Genomic DNA, 20,285 nt, shown 5'->3' on the forward strand with positions numbered 1-20,285 from the left:
ACCAAATTTATTTCTAAGATACGTACATGTAAGGGGCTTAAAGCCCAATTTGTTACATTTAAAATAAATACTTAAGGAAGGGAGAGGGTTTTGGTGGTTGAGATTTAAGCCCCTAAGCCACATTTCAGGAGGTTGCTTCTGGTCAGGTTGTTTAGTAGTAAACAAACTTGCCTAAAAATTAAAAAGTGAAGCTCTGCTAAAAATAAAATAATGTTGAATAAAGTAGCAGGGAAGATATTGATCAAAGAAACCGAATTGAATCTCAAAATGATGCTTGCAGGTGGGCAGAGTTTTCGGTTTGTATATAAATGGGTAATTATTTTACATTTTGAACAATGTCAACTTCTCTAAACATAGATTCAAGACTGTTTTTTTAACATATACATCTTTCAGATGGACAGAATTGGTTCCAAACAGTTGGTCAGGTGTCATCTGCAACTTGTTATGGATTTTGAAACAATCGCCTGATTCCTTGGAGTATGAAGCCATCGGACTCGATGGGAGCGATGATGTCGAGAGAACGATCAGAAAATACCTACGGTTGGACGAAGACATAAAGTCCCTCTACGCGCATTGGTCCAAGCGGGATTCGCATTTTGAAAAAGTCTCTTCGAAATTCCCAGGGATCAGGCTCTTATGCCAGGATCCCGTTGAAAATCTATTCTCTTTTATTTGCTCCTCGAATAATAATATAACAAGGTTTGAATTTTTTTTTCCTAATAAAAACATTTGTAACAAGTAATATTTTATTTCAGGATTTCATCCATGGTCGAGAAACTGTGTTCACTCTATGGAAATGAGATTTGCATCTATGAAGGTAAAACGTACTACGGGTTCCCACAAGTCAAGTCCTTAACCCAGCCAGGAGTCGAAGGTAAAATATTTTAAAACAGTTGAATAAATTTAAAAATTTTCGTTCTTATGATAAATTAAGAGGTTTTCCTTAATGTCTGCTGGATGCTGTATCATTGACACATAAAAACAGTGATCATAGGCATAGAATGATAAAACACAAATGAATTGTAATAAATAATTCTCCTTTTTTTTTAACTATCAAAAAATTAAAGGATCTTAAACGGTAGTTATTTATACCCTAGGCTTGGACAGCATCTGGGCGTACAAAAATCATACATTCATTATTTCAAATCATATAACCTTTCAGATTAGTTTTAGCTGTTTTTGTGTGAGATTTGTAGATACATAAACACCCTTACATATAAAGTAAATTTTCGCTAATCCTACCACGTTTCAATTGGCATGAGAAAACTTGTTTGCAGAATAGCTTTTATTTCAATTAATAATTCTTTTTATCAAGGCCTTGGCTGAGATGAAAAAGTTATTGTCACGAATAGGATTCGAACACATGACCTTTGCCAATATGCGCTGCTCTAACTACTTAACTATTGTGACTTCGATCCACTCTGACACCAACTCCTCACCTGCAAGAATTTTGAAAAATTTTCCCTCTTTTTGCCAATTTTCAAAAAACTGATGTGGTCAATTTTATCTGCTAAACATGTTTGGATTAATATATAGTTTTATATTATTACCCTTTGAGCATAAAGAATTTTGTATTAGGACCTTTCTACACAAGCATTCGATCACTGACTTGAGGGTCTCCTATAAAAACTAAAGTGCATTCTAACAAATACCTAATACAAAATCCTTTGCTCCTATCTCTCAGGACGATTCTTTCCAGTTGGCAAAGGGTCGGACTACACCTGGAAATGGGAGTGCTACAGTGCAGTGTGCTCAGACCAATCTTGTACCTCCTCTACGCTCAGGCTACTTGCACTCCTAACTGCACCCTCTACCTTCCTTGCATATTTTGTAGATGACACATCCGTACTTTCCTCTAATCCTATTGCCTCAGAGGAGTTCCAAGCACAGCCGAATGGAGCAAACTTTGGATGATAACAATTTAAAAATTAAACATTTACCCTTACAGATTATTCCTCAACAACATTCCTATCCCTACAACCGACTGCATACTATTCTATTTTATGTTTAATGTACAAATAAAAACACAGGAACTGAGCAGACGCTTTGGACTAGTGTACAAACCATTTGGACGCAAATCTAACATGTCGGCAAAAAACAAACTACAAACACTACCGAAACCAATTTGGGCATATTGACTAAAAATATTGGGCATCACTAAACCTGCCAATATCCAATGAATTTAGTCCTTCTAATCCAAAGTCTTCATAATCAAAGTCAACCTTCCCTGCTTTATCTCCAGTGCACCCTCCACAACGACCTCAAAACCCTTTGTGAATAAATTAATAAACCAAATTTTCAGTCCCACGATAAATTCTCCACTCACCCCAACCCACTAGCCCAATCCTAAGACAGAATGTATTGTAAATACATATGATAAAATCCATAAAATTTATTTTGTATTACTTTATTATGGTAATCAATATTTTATTAGGTAAAAAAAATTAATAGCATGGAGATTTTTCGTTTGTAGATCCAGTGGTTGTTTGTTCCCAGTCGCCCCATGAATTTTCTTTCACATTCCTCTTCTCCCTAAAATATGATGTATACATACTACATGAATATAGCTAGTATGTAAAAGCATAAGGCCATTTAAAAAATAAATAGACAAAATATATAAACTTATATTGTGAGGACTGCAAGGTGTTTAACCTGTAGTTTGTTCCATTTCGAATGTTTTAAGTCTGTGGCTTATCACTATCTATTGCGGGATTTTAATCAAAATTATTACTAAAAACTGATGGTGAAAAGCTAAAATGCATCAATTTTAGTAATTAACTACATTATCATAGCTTTTATAAAACAAAGATTATTTTCAGTGTACGTGTGTATATCACCTTATCCAGTGTCTTTTATATATACAGCATTCATCTCTTAATAAACCAAACCAGTTTTAATGCTTTTTTGCATGATTGCAGTTATTTAGCTAATTTGAACTGGGCTTGGGTCTGATTAGTTTGGCCTAGTGCGACTTTTCACTGTACGGGCCCAGCATGCATATGCTAAAAATGATTTATATAATTTTATTTTTTATGGGGTTATTTAAACTACAAGGTTACATAAACCCCGGGGGTGCCAGTGTTTTTGAAAAAAGCCCACTTGTAAGTTGGGTTTGAATTCAGGACCACTGGACCTTTACTTTCAGCGATGAGTTGTCCACTAATTTTTATTCAATTAATTAAGGTTTTAAGTTGAGATAAAAAAGTCAGTGTCGCGAGCGGGATTCGAACCCACGACCTTCGGCTTGATACGCCACTACTCTACCACTTGAGCTATCGTGAATTCGATCCCCTCGGGCACTAACTTCCCATCTGAACCCCACCTTTTGAATTTTCCCTCCTTTTTGCCATTTCATCTCAACTTAAAACCTTAATTAATTGAATGTTATTAATAGGTCAAGCGGACCACGAAAAATAATGAATTTAACTAATTTTTTTTTTAATAAATAACAGCAGAATTGAGAAAAGCCGGGTTTGGCTACAGAGCAAAGTACATCTACGAGTCTGCTAAACAGCTCGATGCTCTCGGTGGTGAAAGGTTCTTAGAAGATTTGAAAGCGAAAAGCTACACAGAGTCGAAATTGGAACTTCTCAAGTTTACCGGCATCGGTCCGAAAGTAAATTAAATCTCAATTGTTTATTTTCTTCTGTTAATTACGATTTCACGATTGACAGGTCGCCGACTGTATATGCCTCATGTCACTCGGTCATTTGGGAACAATACCCGTCGACACGCACGTCTTTCAGATAGCGAGGGAACATTACATGCCGAGCCTCAAGTTGACTAAGAACGTTAACGACAAAATTTACAAAATGGTTGGAGACCTATTTAAGGAAATTTACGGTGAATCAGCCGGTTGGGCACACCTCGTACGTATCATAATAAAAAGTAATTTTATATTTAATTCTTAATGTCATTTTTGTTTTAGGTCCTATTTTGTTCTGATCTCAGGGAAAATAGAGTCAAGGAAGGGACTAAACGTAAAAAGGAAATGCCACAAAATAAAAATAAAAATAGAAAGAAGGCAAAATAATAATCACCAGTACAATTTGTTAAAAAAATATAAATATGTAAATATGTGTATATGCATTTTTTAAATTTAAATAAAAATAATAAGCTATAAATATAATCTTTATTACTCTTATTTCCTAACTTGATTATTGATAAGATTCACAAAGAAAATATTTGGCAAATAATAAGCAAAGTAGATAAAATTAAATTTATTGTAAGCAAGGACAGATTTAAAAATTCAGGACCATAACTAATTTAACTTAATTCTCTATAATTGATTTAAAAAAGCTCATCTTTACTTAATATGGGCTATGAGGCAACGGTGATGATTATGAGGGTGAAAATAATAAAATAATACTAAACAGATTTATTTACAATACAGGAAAAAATCAGCAGGGAAAATTGTGAGATTAAAGCTTAAAAAAAGTTTCAATTTTTCTTTAAAATTATTACTGTATAAATTTGTTTGAGGTGCTTTGTCCGGCTGTTTTTCATCGGGTAATCACCCGTACCTTTGGTTTTCCAATTTCTGCACTATCACTTTCTTCTTTGCATTATATTGAAAGTGATTCGCTTCGAAAATCTTACTCTCGTAGAACGGCCTGACGTCGAATATTTTGATTTGTTTAGCCTAAAATAAAATGGGTGAGTTAGAATAAAGACTTATCCCTGATCGTTTTATAAAACTAGATCGTTTCAATAGAATGCAATGTGCAACGTGTCCGCACCTTATCGATGAAATCTTTTTCATGGATTTCGATCTGGTCGACGTCGAATCCATGGATTCCTCTGATGTAGGCCAATTGGTCCAAAGCCATTTGCTTGAGAATATAATAAAGGAGATCTGTTGTGTCTTTTTTGTACAACAGATACTTTTGGAACGTCTGGAAATTTATAAAAAGTATAATGATACATCTGCATACTCTATTAAAAAAACAAAAACAAAGGGAGCTAAAAAAGAAAAATTACTTACTCTTTTCATATTGTTCATTACACTGTATTTTTGAGTTTCGACGAAACTTTCCAACACCATCCTGACTGCCATGTTGACATCGTCTTCTTGTACAACATCCCTTAGATGCATCTTTGCATGAGCTTCCGCCATCCTTATCATGCTTTCGATGTGACGAACTGTGATCGGGAGGCTGGCAGTGGCCTGCAAAGGGTACATTTAACATCTCAATGGAATGACCAGCGCTAAAAGCTCACCATCGATTCCTGCCTGAGTTGGCTGTAAAGCTTGGCAATTTTGTCCTTGTCTATATTGTGAAGACGAGGATGGATATTCTGCCGGGCGTAGATTATGTACTTTTTAAGCATCTCTTGCGGTATGTTGTCGGCGGCTGTCATAGTCTCTGTTGTGCCGGTGGCCGCTGGGTGATGACGGATGTGTGACCCGACGACGAATTTTGCCAGCTGTTCATCAGCAAGCGGGTCCGCCTCATCTTTAACCACACACAACACATCAAAACGCGACATGATCGGCTCAGACAAATTAACCTGAAACATAAAATCATTTAAATGTTGAATAGAACTAGATTCTTTTTTACATACGTTTTCAGAAAAAGTTAAAGTCGGATCATATCTTCCTCCAATGGGATTTGCAGCTGCAATAACTGAGCATCTTGCCTGCAAGGATGTCACAATTCCTGCTTTTGAAATTGAAATACTCTGCTGTTCCATGGCTTCATGAATAGATGTTCTATCATGGTCGTTCATCTAAAATTAGAAGAAAAATAATTACTAAAAATTAAACAAGTAAATGTAAAAATTCTTACCTTATCGAACTCATCAATAAGGCAGATTCCTTGGTCAGCGAGTACAAGCGCTCCTGCTTCTAAAGTCCATTCATGAGTAACAGGACTTCTTCGTACATAAGCCGTCAGACCTACAGCGCTGGCACCTTGTCCTGTTGTAAACACAGATCTGGGAGCGATCTTCTCAACAAATTTAAGAAACTGGGACTTAGCCGTTCCTGGATCTCCACATAGAAGTACGTTGAGATCACCTCTGACTTTGTGTTTCTCGCCTTAAAACGAAATAAATTAATATAAATTGATTCAAAACAATAGTTGAATTAAGCACCTGGATTTTTTGATTGGCCACCGAACAGGGCGAGCGCGAGGCCACGTTTGATGTACTCATGCCCGTATATTGACGGGGCCATGCTATTCACAATTCTTTCTCCGATATGATGGTCTTTAGAGAGCTTTAAAATGGCCGCGATGTCTTCGTCGGTCAGAGAATCGACGATCTGCTTTGAATCTTTAACGATCAAATGGTTGGCAATAATTACAGTGGCAAAAACGGGAAAGCCCTGCTCTGTATTTAAAGACCCTTCGAAAGTATTTGTATAAATGCCAGTCACGTCGATCTCATCGCCAGGCTTGCACCGTTCGCAGAGATCACCGAGCATTATACAATCTTTGCTACGTGGGATCCTTCCGGCTGGGATTTTTCCAGGTGATTCCTGTAGTGTCACCTTCTGGAAATTCCTATAAACTGTTTGTTCCATATTCACCTGCAAGTGAATTATAAATATTATATGTAATCAATCAATTTTTTTTTTTTTTTTTAAGTATACTTACACTAAACGGTCCGACTGATTGGCATTCAGGGCATGAGCCTGGTTTGACTTCATTGTTCTGTGATTGTGTGAAAGGGCCCATTATGTAGCCACATTTACCGCAGTCGTACTTCACCAATGATAATTGGGGAAGAACTCCAGTCGAGGCGGTCACGACACCACTCGTCCTTACCAGTTGGTTTAAATGAAGTCGCCTGAAAGAGACAAAAAGTCAGCCTAAATTGAATTTTAAATAACAAGACCAATAATCAACCTGAATGTCCTCAATTCTTCAACAAGCGGCAGTTCGGAAATCCTAACGTGGATTTCATTTGTAACCCTCTCATAAGTCGGGTAGATGTTGAGCACAAACGCTTTAGCGACCTCATCGAATATCTGCAGCATTTCGATCGGTGCCTCGGGAAGGAAGAACGCGAGGACGTTCTCTTTGCTGGCCAATGTTGAAAATTCAACCTCGAAGCTCGAATAATTGTGCTCGCACATGTTTCTGATCTTTTCCTTGTAGATTTCGACACCACGAGAGTTGACGGTATTTCGAAGGAAACTCCTGAATCTGTTGGCTATTTCTGTCCTTGGGCCGAGCATCGTGACCCATTCTTTGATCGTGTGGCCCTTGGTGTCTTCCAAATTCTCAATCGACTCTATCATCTATTAAATACCATAATTGGAATGCAAATGACTATTTTTTGTAGCAATTGACTTGATTTTGATTTAAAATATAAACACACCAAAATATACATGATGGAACATATCTACAATTCTATAAAACAAGAGAGCAATGAGATGCTGATCAGCAATTCGTCACATCGTCTTGTAAGCTGATGTGCACGTACAATATAGTGCCACATCCCAGAGGTCTTCTGATGATTCAATGACAATTATAGAGTAATATTCCTGTTATTTCTTTCAACCATAGCTTTGTATTGCAATTTGACGCAATAATATTTGACTAAGAGGGATCATTCCACACCACTCAGAATAGGCCATACACAACTGACAAATGGTCTGATAGTGAAAGGCTTTTAAGTAGAAATCAAAATATTTTACAATTGACAAGATAATTAATCTTGCTTACCAAATAATTATTATATAGGGTGACTGGTAAAACCTTTCAAAAGTTATCAAAGGGCCTGGAGCTTAAGGCCTGATGAACATGTTCTGGAATTGCAGAAATTTTTTCCGAGCATTTCCCTTTAGTATGCCATATTAGAAGTAGAAGAAGAAGAAAAATAACTTTATTCTGGGACTGGTGTCCCCTAAGAATAATTTACATGAAATAAATAAAAGAAGTTCCTTCTATGAAATAAAAAAAAAAAAAAAAAAATAACAAATCTTGGCACAATGTATACCAATAAGGCAGGACAGAAGAAAAAATTACGAGAATATTAAACAATAACAAATGTTAACGTGAGGTCTCTGCTTGGACAGAGAGGAGTTGATTATACAGGTGGGATTTAAAGGAGGAAAAGGAGGCGGCGTGACGAATAGAAAGGGGAAGGGAGTTCCAGAGTTTAGGGGGCTCAGATCAGAAAGGATTTTTCGAAGGTATGGGTTGTATGTTGCGGAAGGATAAGGTCGATTGGGGATGAGCGGGTTTTACGAGTGAGATGTGAGGCGTTGAATTGGAGGGATTGGATGATGTAAGGAGGTCGACGAGTGTGGATGGACTGGAAAAGAAAGCAACCTAGGAAATACTGTGCACGGAAGGAGGGGAATAGCCAGGAAAGTTGGGAATACAACCCCGACACCCGGGATCCCCACAAATCTTACATAATACATAATACATTCATAATACGCTTCAATCGCGCATTCTCCCCCTCTGAGAGACCACTGTATGCCAAACAGCTATTAGCATTTTTCCTGCTTCCAATTTCAATTCTGCAGTTCTTGTTTCCATTGGAACTGCTTGCAATGGCAGATGAAATTGATATTGAGTCATTTATGCTGGGCTAAGTGTGGAATAAAAAGATTAAATTTATCACAATCGCTCCAAGAAAAGAGCTACCTGGATAAATAACAGCAGTCAGTTTTTCTGTTTTCTATGGTAGAAATCCATCTGGTTTGACATTTTAAGTAGTTCAGTTGCTACAGCCCCACAGAAGAACCAGCCAAAAAACCACTTGTGCATCAGGCCTAACATATGCATATTTTTATGCAATTCGACATGGAATGATTGTTTCTCTATTTTACATGATTTCTGATTAAATAACAATTAGAAAATTTAATTGGCGCCTTACAGGGTTGTAAGCTTACCACTAAATATGCAAACATTTTATTTATTGGGACAAGTTGTTAAGTATTTTGTCTGTTTTTGGAATAAATGTGTATATTCTGTTTGATGTAATAGCCATTAAGCTGTAACTTTATTAAGCAAGGTGTATCTTATTAGTGGTCAATTAATTATAATAAATATAAATTATTTATCAAATAAATACCTGTTCCTCATCGACTTCCCCTTCAGCAGCAGCTTCAGCCATTCTTTTCTTCTTCTTCCTCAATGGTCCTTCTTCGTCATCGCTAGCCTCTATGGCCCAAGAAACCATTAAAATTCAAAAGTAAATTATATTTCAAATGTGTATCTTCATGTTATACCGTAAAGAAGGTCTATGTCACCCCTCCTGCGACCTTCGGCGACATCTCTCTCTGCCATGAAACGCTCAGCAGCAGCTCGATCCCCTTGCGACATGTCGTCAATTTCATCATCGTCCAGATCACGATCGTCGTAACGATCGAGTAGCGGATTAGGGCGGTAGTCCCTGAAAAGCAGAGCGGTTTTATTACATCGGATTGTTTTAAAATGGTTTACTTACGCTTCTAGATTGTCGCCGAAGAGCTCTTCGCCATCTTCCTCTTCAATGCGTATACTATCTCCACCGATCAGCTCTGATTCGTCTTCAAAAGGCTCTTCGAGTTCCCTCGGCGGTGAGGTGAGGTAGCCACCCTGGCTCCTCGGCTCTGCCATCGACCTAGGTGATCCTTGACTTTCCTGGAGTAAAAACCAAAAACTTCAATCATTTTTGTACGTTAATCAGTAATACACTGTCAATTATTGATTAGGCTTCGATCAAATCTTCGGCTCGTGTATTTAACGATTTACAAAAATACATTTATTTATTTTCAACGAATCGGGTTTTTACCAACTTTAAAATATAAACTGTAAATCACTTACCGACATTGTTGACTTTGTGAAATATAAATAAGCCTAAAACCGTCAATAAACGTCTGCTTAGCACACCAGTCAATTTGTTGCCCGGCCCAGCATCTAACAATCTAACCTCATGCAACAAAGGATCAACAAGTTTTGCCGCCGAAACGCGGGAAAAACGGCTCTCGATACCGGGCATCGATCGCTCCCTACTTAAGTACCTTTAAGTGCCAAAATGTATAGATTTAATTTCAATCTTTAGGCAGAACTGTAATTTAAAAAATGTTTAAAGAAATTAATTAAAAATTAATAATTAAATAACGATTTAAAAACATCATAATAAATTGTGTGTTTTTGGAGGGGGGATTAGGTGCGATCTGATTGTTTGTACATTCTTACGAAGTCCTCATCATACTGCATGTAATGTGGCTTATTTAAAGAATTTTTATAAAGTACATAATATAAGATTGCATATTTTTTAGATTTAATACTGAATTTTGTATGGCATATTTGAATGTTTAGTGAATATAATATTGCATATTTCCGGTCTTATCTGTACCATATTATACGGCATATTTGACGGGTTTTTTCAGTGTGTAATATTTCAGAATTTTTGGTGCATATAATATTGCATAATTCAGGATTTTCAGTTAGTTTAGTGCTAGAATATTGTATATTTCAGGTTTTATTAATGCATTTCATATGGCATACTTGAGGATTTGTTTAGTGCATATAATACAGATACAATTTCATGTTTTATTACTGCATTTTGTATGGCATATTTGAGTGTTTTTTTTAGTACATATAATATTGTATATTTCTGGTTATTTTAGTGCATTTAATATTGCATATTTCCGGTCTTATCAATACATATCATATGGCATATTTGATGGGTTTTTTTAGTACGTATAATATTGCATAATACAGCTTTTAACATTACATATTTTATGGCCTATTTGATTTTTCTCTAGTGCATATAATAATGTATATTTCAGGATTTTTAGTGCATATAATATTGTATATTTCAGGTTTTATTAGTACATTTTATATGGCATAATTGAGGATTTGTTTAGACCATGTCACATAGCATATTTCAGATTTTATTACTGCGTGTAATGTGACATATTTAAGAGATTTTTTGGTACATATAATAATGCATACTCAAACTTTGATCAGTAAATATTTAATGACATATTTGATGAGTTTTTTAATGCATATAGTATTGCATATTTCAGGTTTAATAAATGAATATTGTTTGGCACGTTTGAGGTGTTTTTAGGGCATATAATATTTCATTTTTCATGTCTTAACAGTAATTTTTTTTTTGGTGAATTTATGTATAACTGCATATAATATTTCAGGGATTTTTAAGTACATATAATATTGTATACTTCAGCTTTTACTACCAGTACAAATAAGGAATATTTTATGGTTTTTTTGTTAATGCATATCAGGATTTTATAAATGCATATAATTTGGTGTATTTGAGATTTTTTATTGCATATAGTATTTCATATTTTAGGTTTCATTAGTGCAGGTTTAAGGTTTTTTAGTGCCTATAATATTGTTATTTCAGGATTTTAAAAATGCATTTTATTTGGCATGTTTGCAGTGTTTTTAATGCCAATAATATTGCATATTTAAGGATTTTAGAAATGCGATTATTTGGCATGTTTTAGGTTTTTAGTGCATACAATATTGCATATTTCATGTTTTATTAGTGCATTTTATACGGCATATTTAGGAAATTTTTTTAGTACATTTTAGTGCATTCTTCAGCTTTTATATATAATATTGTGTATGTGCATACAATACTGCATATTTCACGTTTTATTAGTGCATTTTATATGGTATACCTGAGGATTTGTTTAGTCCACATAATACAGCATATTTCAGGTTTCATTACTGCAAAAAGGATTACTCATGTGATATATTTATGGGATTTTTAAGTATATATAATACTGTATACTTCAGCTTTTACCACCAGTACATACAAGACATATTTTTTTTGGTTTTTTAGTGCATATAATTGCATATTTCAGGATTTTATAAATGCATATTATTTGGCAGATTTGAGGGTTTTTAGTGCATATAATATTTCATTGTTTATGCTTTAGCAGTGAAGTTTATATGGCATATTTTAGGAATTTTTAAGTTCATTATAATTTAGCCATATTTCAGCTTTTATATATAATTTCATTTTTTATAATGCACATTATGTAGTGTGTTTGAGGAGTTTTTGGTGCATATCATATTGCCCCATTTCATGTTTTATTAGTGCATTTTATATACCTGAGGATTTGTTTAGTCCACATAATACTGCATATTTCAGGTTTTATTTCTGCATGTAATGTGGCATATTTAAGGGATTTTGAAGTATATATAATATTGTATAATTCAGCTTTTATCAATACTTATTATAAGGCATTTTTTTTTTTTTTTTAGTGCATAAATATTATATATTTCAGGATTTTACAAATGCATTTTATTTGGTATGTTTGAGGTTTTTTGGTGCATATAACATTTCATATTTCAGGTTTTATTAGAGCATATAATGTGACAAATTTGAGTTTTTTGGCTTATAAATCTGGGCTTTAAATATGGTTGAAACTTTGTTGTCAGGTTTTTATCTTTATTTTTTATTGACATATTTATAATTGTGTTTTACGAAAGTATTTATAATCTTGAAAGAATTATTGAAATTGACTTCTGTCATTCGGCGTAATCGATTATCTCGAGAATCGATAATCGTGAATCGAGTTGGGCCGTTTGCTTTGATCGAGTAACCTCGTCTACGTCTCGTTGGAAAACCTCGCAGGTTGAGTCCGTCCCAGGGTAAACATAAAACTTATTTGTCTTGATGCCGGCTGGCTGAGGCCGCGAACGCCGATTTGATACGCGCGAGACGTCCTCCTCTCCAGGACCGCCGCCGCCGCCCAGACGCGGAGATCATTTTGAGAAAGGGAGAAGTCGTCGTTCCTCTCCGCTCTGTGATGGAGAATGGTTTCCATGAGGGTTTTAAGAAACAAGTTCACTGAGGGAGAGAAGGTGCTCTGCTACGAACCGGACCCGGCCAAAACCAAAGTTCTATACGATTCAAAGGTACATTTCATTTATATTAAAAACAAAAAATATACATAACACATATAGACCTATCGTTTTTTCCACTTAACGGCAACCTTAAAAAAATTGATATATCGACCGAATAAAAACTTTCTTTTTTTATTGACTACGTTTCGTTGTTATTGACCAGCGGAGAAGCCAATCACATTGTTTACTCTATTGCTGAAAGTTTGTTGTGCATTTTCCCGCCCTTTTTCACGCATTGAACTGTGGTGAGCAACCGCCTGATAACTGGCGTCTTCTACCCAAGACTCAGATCGTTACTGTTAAACTAACAGGCTGATGATGTAGTTTTCAACCGGTTTATCATCATTCCTAGATTCGTTGTTTTTATATTTTCACATTGAGAAAACATGTTTGTTAAAAATCAATACTTTATTTAAACGCCAATTCAATTACGTTTCCAATTTTTTTAAGTGTTTTTTTTTTCAAACAATATGATTCAATGATTTATGCAGTTTTGTAACATTTTAGTAAAACTTACTAATTAATACAATTATTATTAAAAATTTAATACCCAAGTTAACCATTGCTGACATGATTATATTTTTTGTTTGAACTACGAAATTTTAACTATTATTTATTTTTATATATTTTTGTAATTTTGGGGAGACATTTTTGATTAATTAATTTTTTTAAACATATACTAATTAATAATTATTACTCAAATTTCAATTCTTAAGTTAACCATTGCTGACATGGTCATATTTTATGTGCGAACGATGAAATTTTAACTATTATTTATTTTTATATATTTTTGTAATTTTGTGCAGACGTGTAATTAATTTTTTTTTAAACTAGGTTTTGGTTTTATGACGTTTTTGCAACTATTACTAATTAATAATCATTATTAAAATTTTAATTCCCAAGTTAATCATTGTTGACATGATCATATTTTTTGTACGAATAATGAAATTTTAACTATTATTTATTTTTATATATTTTTGTAATTTTGTGCAGACGTTTAATTAATTATTTTTTTAAAACTAGGTTTTGGCTTTATGACGTTTTTGCAACTATTACTAATTAATAATCATTATTAAAATTTTAATTCCCAAGTTAATTATTGTTGACATGATCATATTTTTTGTACGAACGATGAAATTTTAACTATTATTTATTTTTATATATTTTTGTAATTTTGTGCAGACATTTTTGATTAATTAATTTTATATACCAGATCCTAGTTTTATGACGTTGTTGTAACTATTACCAATTATTAATAAAAATTTCATTCTAAAGTTAACCATTGCTGATCATATTTTTTGCGTGAAATGTGAAAATTAATGTAACGATTTTATTTATTTTTAAATATTTTTGTAATTTTGTGTGGAATTGTGTAATTAATTAATTTTGTATTATTGTTAATGTGTGGTGTTTAGTGTCCGTTAGTCAATGATTTATTTTTTCTTAAACCTGCATCACACCAGACCGTATCTCACGATCTCTAAATAATCATTATTAATTATTCTTAGATCTAGGTTTTACGAATTTTTGTAACCATTTACACTAAAATGCGACTATTAAAATGTTAGTCTTTTTTAATAAGCTGGAACCACTAAGGGACATTGCTTGAAACTATTTTTATGCTTTATATAATTTTTCAGGAAAAATCATATTAAAAAGTCAGTGGAATTACAAAATATTAAAAATATAGTATACCATCACTGGTGCTTTTTAAACCAACATATACGTATGTTAAAAGGATTGGGGTGAGAGAAAATACTTGATTTTGAAAAGTCATTTAAAAGAGCTAAAAAAGAAGAACTGGGAGCTCTTTTATGGTATACAGTATTATTTTAATAATTAAATAATAATTAATAATTTAAAAAAAAGTGCAAAATAATAATCCTTTCTCTTGGGTAACTAAAGAAAACAACAAATACTGGGAACATAAGCCAAGCATGAGGCAATCGAAAAGACTACTTACAAAACAACCATGGGAGAAAGAAGAAATCCTACTTAACAGAAAGAAACTAACTGGTATAGTAGTAGGACATGCTCTAGTGATGTACCACCTTTAAAACATAGGATTATCAACATATGACCTATGTCCACTATGTCTAGAAGAGACAGACAAAAGAACTATATCCTACGCAACTGCCCTGTACGATTAGAGAAACTTAAAGTACATTCACAAAATATCTTTTTCTTGTTGTTGCCAAAAATTTCCTGCAAAGTTGAAGGCAGTGAATGAAAGTGATCTATGCTCTTTGAAAAAGTTACATGTCGTAAATATATGTTTTATGGTTAAAATTCCATTGCATGAGTTGAAAAATGGGAGACACCTCTCACACCTCAAATGACCCTGGATGGTTCTACATTGCTCGATCTTCAGTCGTGCAAGAACCATGTCCTCCCTCGTGTTGTCCCTCGAAGCAAGCCATGCTTGGAAATTGGAAAAAAAGAAATGTGTTTATCAAGTCAACAGATCAGTCATGTGGGTCTTACTTAAGGAAATAAAACAATTAATTAGATGTTTAAGCTTATCCTCAAGCTCCCAAGGAAGTCTCCCGTACATAACATCCATAATCAAAGTGGAGGAAAATAAGGAAGGAAATTAGTTCAAGTGCACTAAAGGGGACTGGCATTTTTGTTAGATATATTGCTGATTACTAATTTGTATAACCTCAAATTTGCACTTGCATGTACATACATTGTGTTCCCGAGTACTCATTGTCAACAAGACAAGAGGATCTTTAACGTCCGCACCTAGCCTATTCGGCCTTATCGGACGTTTTGATTCTCAAGATGAGAGCTGTGTTGTTGTTACAATGGAATGTTGTTACCGCCGTAGCATTGGTGTAGAGGTTGCCCAGCCCCTAAGAGCCAGTACAACCACGCTCTCCTCTTGTCCACTCCGAATGGTCGGGCCCGCATTGTGCATCGCAAGGGGCCAACAGGCCGAAATACATCACCCCCCCCCCCCCCTACTCACTAGATAGAGAAGGCCACTCTATCTCTCTGAGTATAGAGGCTCCCCCAGCATAGAAACTTCCGCCCTGGCAGCTGTTTAGTTTAAAGTGGAATTGCTATCCACCCCCTAGATGAGCACCGCCTATGGTAAAGTCTCTTATCGAGCTCAGCCTACACCTGCTAAGTGCATTCGAGGGATGCCATAGGCTCAGCCTAGGTGGTCCGATCCTTCGCTTCCCCATGGGTACCACACCAGTCGTATGCACAACAATGCAAAGCATACTCGAATCTAAGACACCGACTCACTACCCGCTTATTTTCGCATTCGAGGGACTATAGCATGATCATTACGTCCTCAACGCTTACATGCTGTCGTCCGGTCGCAACGTTTCCCTTGAGGCCGGGCGGTTTTACGTTGGCCATACGCAAGTTTCACGAAGGTCACAAATAGAAGACAGCCTCTGTCTAAGTTCCCGCCAGGGGCATCACCACGAAACCATTCCCAGTGTAACTAGGGCTGATTTTGAAACTTTTCAGTTACCCCATGGTACAGATGGCCATACACCCTCCCCCGTCTTTGCAGACAGGATCTAGTGCATTGGCCCTCGTGTGACTCTGCTAAGGCCAACACAAGTACAGCTTGTGCTTTAGAGAGGTTGCCACGCCCTCTGGGCTGCACCTTTATTTTGTGCCCAGATACCCCCCTTGTAACCAATGGTTAGAGGGGCACAGGATAGAATGAAGGAGCTCGGAATGAGAAAAAGGGCCGTGGATGAGAACACGAGGTGAGCCGTTTGGGGGTCTCGAGTCTCGAACCACACTATACCACCCGTTGTCACCGTAGTTCCACATAAAAATGGCTACCTCCCTGGGTGTTGGCAGTACGAGGTCAGACTTGATCTTATCCATCCAGCCACAGAGGTTGGGCTCCGGGGGCTACCAACAGCTAGGCCATTTCAGCCTTCCAACCCAATTAGTTTAAAACCAAACCCATTCACTCAGGTTAGGTAGTGGAGTACTTGACAATCCTCCATCTCCCTTCACACCATTCCATAACTAACATAATTGAGGGTTGATGGGGTACTTAATAGGCCTCCATCAGCCCTTTCACTCTACACATTTACATTCACTCTCAACACATGCTAGGTACTAGTACTATATTCAACAAAATACTGTTTCCTCCAAGAATCAGAACAGGGGACCCAGATACTCATTGCCATGCTCAAGCATATTTGGTGGCATTCCTACACACTTACTGTAGAGCCAATGAATTGCACCCTTCAACTAGGTGAGACACATTGAGCAATCTTTTTCTACATGTCGGATGCATACACATGCTTTGGCCCAAAAGTTAGTGCTTGTGTGACAACCTCACATGGCCTATCCTTAATCGGGTGAGGATGACCTTTCTACGAGTTAGGTCCTCTGAGAGGGCCACTTATCAACAGTGCTGTTTCTGATTTAGACCACTGATGTTACCAGTTTCTTTTAATCATATTTTTTAATGCAGATTTAGCTTGTTATATGTATCATATATTTGTTGTCATTTAATCAGAAGTTTTGATTTGAATTACTACCTGCTTCTTTTGCTGCTCTATTTATAGGAAGTTCATTCAATCGTAGTTCATACAATAATACTTGTTTTTCATTTCTCGTTTTAGATGTACAGTTTCTGTTAATTAATTTATTATTTTAGGTTTTAGATATAGTGTCGAGGAAAGATGAAAACGGAAAAAAAGTCTTAGAGTTTCTCATACACTTTCAGGTATGTTTTTTAAATTTTTTGTTTGTCCCTTAATTATAGCATGATTTATTTTAAGGGCTGGAATTCGACTTGGGATAGATTCGTTACCGAAGAATACGTGTTAAAAGACACAGAGGAGAACCGAAAACTCCAGAGAGAGCTGGCAGAAAAGGCTCAGTTGACTGCGTATGGACATCCTTCTTACAAAAACAAAACAAAACGCACAAAACAAAATCTAACAATTAATCAAATTTATTAATTAATTTCAAGGGGGTGTGGGAATCTCTACAGAAAGCATATTAAGAAAAGGACGAGTGGGAGTGCTACGAGAAACAAAGACTGGTCATCTAGGTTAAGTGCGTCAGGGGGTGCAGATTCAGGGAGTGGAAGCCGAGGTATTTCAATCCTTTCAAATTTTCCATTAAAATTTCATTTGAGAATATAAATATTTTTTCCAGGTAGCAGTGGTGTGCCCGCCGAGGGTACTAGCGGAGCAGCTGTGGCATCTGCTCAGAATCGTAAAGCGTCTGGGAATGATGAAAAATCGGATGATGACTGGCCTCGGTTTGTCATCAACTTCGTCATTACACCAAGGATGCGAACATTCCTCGAATCCGACTACAGTCGGATCAAACAGGAGAATCGGGTACACGAATGGACAAATTTAAATTTGTAAATGTAAAAAGTTTTATAACTCTTTTCGTACAGGTTGTTCGCTTACCTTGCTCCCCGACCGCGGTGGAGATACTCCAGCTTTGGATGACAGAATACATTTATAGCAGAATAAGGTTGATGTGCTATAAAAAAGGCCAGCTCAAGCCGGTACCTCCCAATAAAACATCAAACGTTACAATAAAAAATGTACTAACTCAGTAAGTTTTTTTTTTATTTTTAAATTTAAATTTATAAAGAATTGTTAAGACATTTTTTTTTTTTTTCCAGTGCTAATCTATGTCATGAAGTCGCTGATGGTCTTAGAGTTTATATGGACTTCATGCTTAAAACTGTCCTTTTGTATGATGAAGAAAGGACTCAGTATAGATGCTTTATTCCTTCTGATGAATTCAAAATCAAAATTGAAGATGAAAAGTAAAGCTTATAATAATTACAAAGAGTTCAATTTAATTAAAATAATCGTAAATAATTCATGATTTTGTTTTAAAGGATGGAAGTTGACGAAATAAAACAGATAGATGAAAAAGTTAACGACAATCCAGGGCTCTCCAGTAAAGATAAGTTATCAATTAAGCACGTTAAAGATAAACAACATAAAGAATCAAATTGGGAGAAATCGAAAGAATCGCCAGTCAAAGAGAAGGTATCAAAAGAGGTGAAAGAATTAATTAGAAATCGTTTGAGGGATTTACCTAAAGAAAAAGTCAAAGAAGAGAAAAAGGATAATGATCAATATGAAGGTAAGGTGACAAAAATGTATTAAGAAAACAAAAATTTTATAATTTGTTACTTTCAGTTTGTAATTCGCTGAGGGACGATTATGACAGGAGGAAGTCTTTGCGTCCCAGGCAGCAGACAGGCGAGGCTGTGACTTCGCCTCTTCCTCCGCCAAAACAATCACACCCGCCGATGTCGAGTCAGAAAGCCGTAATGATCGAGAAAAGGGCGATTCTGCGTGGGAAAATACGCTGCTCGGGCAACCGCAATTCACAACCCGGGGCGATTGATATTAGTGAACTACTAGGCCCTGCAGCAAACAAAGGGTGAGCGATAAATTTAAAGTGGGGGATACATACAAAATTTCAAAATTTCCTACTTAGGGTTTATTTTATTTTTGTTTTGCTTCAGTCCCGAACCGCTTTTGCTCCGTCCAATGGCTAAAAAGGATCGAGAGTTTCTGAAGAAAATTTCCGAAAGGAAGCTTCTGCCAGAGACTTATTGTGAGGAGAGAAAGCCGTCTTTTTTGTACGGCGCTGTGCATTTGGCAAGATCTTTATGTACGTTTTTAATTTTATACAATCAAGAAGAGAAAATTACAAAATATAATTTTTTTTCCAGTGAAAATGCCGGAACTTTTGTCTACTGCTGAGTATGACGATGCAAAAGTGAACCTTCTGATTGAATTTCTAAAAAATTTCATGCAGTATGTATAATTTTTTGTTCAATTTTTTTTTCATAACATAAATTTTCATTTTTATTAGGTTTCTTGAGGATCACCCCGAATGGTTTTCTGATGATGTATATGTGCCGAACACTTTCGGCATTGATTTACTGCCGATGCACGATGACCAGGTGAAGAAGTTGAAGCTGACGACGATCCCGTCGAAAAGCTCTGGACACAAATCATCACATCCTCAGCAATCCCCTTCTCTTTCTTGCCAGGCGCAGTCGCATGAGAAAAAAGAGATCTCTGTATAAAAAAGATAAAAATATTAACCAATAAACTTTTCTATCAAAACCCAGTTGTGAGTAGATTCTTAGAAATTTGTGGGTTACATTTTCCCTGTCATGTATTGATAATTTTGACTATTAGGAGATAACCTTGCAAATGGCAGACTTTAGTGCTGTCCTGTTTATAAATATAGTTAATGAAAATTTATTACATATTGTACTTTTTTTAATATTTTTATACCTGAATTTACTCTTCTAATAAAATTCTGCTGCTCTATTGTGATTTAAAAATGAGTTTCAGATGAAAGTATAATTTTAAAGAAATTGGTTGTTTTAGCCTTAGATTCAATATGATGATGTTTTGGTAGACGATAAGGGCAGGATACAGAATGTTGGAGGCCCTAAAATAAAAC

The 20,285-nt window shown here is 35.6% G+C and overlaps 3 protein-coding genes across 4 annotated transcripts; 2 read left to right on the forward strand and 1 right to left on the reverse strand.

The window, feature by feature from the left end:
- The first annotated feature begins 107 nt into the window (after positions 1–107).
- LOC106666305 (N-glycosylase/DNA lyase) lies at positions 108–4,037 on the forward strand. Of its 2 annotated transcripts, none has more exons than XM_014393390.2 (6): positions 108–296; positions 394–699; positions 756–874; positions 3,456–3,616; positions 3,675–3,869; positions 3,929–4,037. In XM_014393390.2, exons 1-6 carry the CDS (start codon positions 211–213, stop codon positions 4,031–4,033), a joined length of 972 nt encoding a protein of 323 aa, XP_014248876.1. In that variant the 5' UTR covers positions 108–210; the 3' UTR covers positions 4,034–4,037. The 2 variants fall into 2 exon arrangements, with proteins under 2 accessions (XP_014248876.1, XP_014248875.1); XM_014393389.2 differs by having other exon boundaries at positions 110–296; positions 3,453–3,616.
- Positions 4,038–4,363: 326 nt separating this feature from the next.
- Positions 4,364–9,895, reverse strand: LOC106666391 (DNA replication licensing factor Mcm2). The gene is made up of 13 exons (XM_014393568.2): positions 9,768–9,895; positions 9,409–9,584; positions 9,191–9,354; positions 9,034–9,122; positions 6,852–7,246; positions 6,600–6,792; positions 6,097–6,532; positions 5,790–6,040; positions 5,566–5,730; positions 5,221–5,511; positions 4,985–5,167; positions 4,740–4,895; positions 4,364–4,642 (listed from the first exon to the last, which is right to left on the reverse strand). Exons 1-13 carry the CDS (start codon positions 9,771–9,773, stop codon positions 4,514–4,516), a joined length of 2,634 nt encoding a protein of 877 aa, XP_014249054.1. The 5' UTR covers positions 9,774–9,895; the 3' UTR covers positions 4,364–4,513.
- Positions 9,896–12,473: 2,578 nt separating this feature from the next.
- LOC106666396 (protein male-specific lethal-3) lies at positions 12,474–19,943 on the forward strand. The gene is made up of 12 exons (XM_014393574.2): positions 12,474–12,845; positions 17,479–17,547; positions 17,603–17,712; positions 17,797–17,921; positions 17,985–18,172; positions 18,235–18,398; positions 18,469–18,615; positions 18,691–18,941; positions 18,998–19,244; positions 19,330–19,478; positions 19,540–19,624; positions 19,683–19,943. The coding sequence occupies exons 1-12, from the start codon at positions 12,744–12,746 to the stop codon at positions 19,897–19,899; spliced, it is 1,854 nt and encodes a 617-aa protein (XP_014249060.1). The 5' UTR covers positions 12,474–12,743; the 3' UTR covers positions 19,900–19,943.
- The last annotated feature ends 342 nt before the right edge of the window (positions 19,944–20,285 follow it).

The sequence above is a fragment of the Cimex lectularius genome, unplaced genomic scaffold, assembly GCF_000648675.2.
Source record: "Cimex lectularius strain Harlan isolate CLEC.00 unplaced genomic scaffold, Clec_2.1 scaffold124, whole genome shotgun sequence".
Classification (NCBI taxonomy): domain Eukaryota; kingdom Metazoa; phylum Arthropoda; class Insecta; order Hemiptera; family Cimicidae; genus Cimex; species Cimex lectularius.

What these genes read in the sequence shown, in the direction of transcription:
- LOC106666305 (XM_014393389.2), top strand. Translation starts at nt 211, where the DNA reads ATGTTGAATAAAGTAGCAGGGAAGATATTGATCAAAGAAACCGAATTG. An exon ending in GCAGGTGGGCAGAGTTTTCG is followed by an intron (nt 297 to 393) that starts GTTTGTATATAA and finishes TACATCTTTCAG; the next exon opens with ATGGACAGAATTGGTTCCAA. An exon ending in AACCCAGCCAGGAGTCGAAG is followed by an intron (nt 875 to 3,452) that starts GTAAAATATTTT and finishes AATAAATAACAG; the next exon opens with CAGAATTGAGAAAAGCCGGG.
- LOC106666391 (XM_014393568.2), bottom strand. An exon ending in TGACATAGACCTTCTTTACG is followed by an intron (nt 9,123 to 9,190) that starts GTATAACATGAA and finishes CTTGGGCCATAG; the next exon opens with AGGCTAGCGATGACGAAGAA. An exon ending in AACTCAGGCAGGAATCGATG is followed by an intron (nt 5,168 to 5,220) that starts GTGAGCTTTTAG and finishes TACCCTTTGCAG; the next exon opens with GCCACTGCCAGCCTCCCGAT.
- LOC106666396 (XM_014393574.2), top strand. Translation starts at nt 12,744, where the DNA reads ATGGTTTCCATGAGGGTTTTAAGAAACAAGTTCACTGAGGGAGAGAAG. An exon ending in TTCAGGGAGTGGAAGCCGAG is followed by an intron (nt 17,922 to 17,984) that starts GTATTTCAATCC and finishes TATTTTTTCCAG; the next exon opens with GTAGCAGTGGTGTGCCCGCC. An exon ending in GGCCCTGCAGCAAACAAAGG is followed by an intron (nt 19,245 to 19,329) that starts GTGAGCGATAAA and finishes GTTTTGCTTCAG; the next exon opens with TCCCGAACCGCTTTTGCTCC.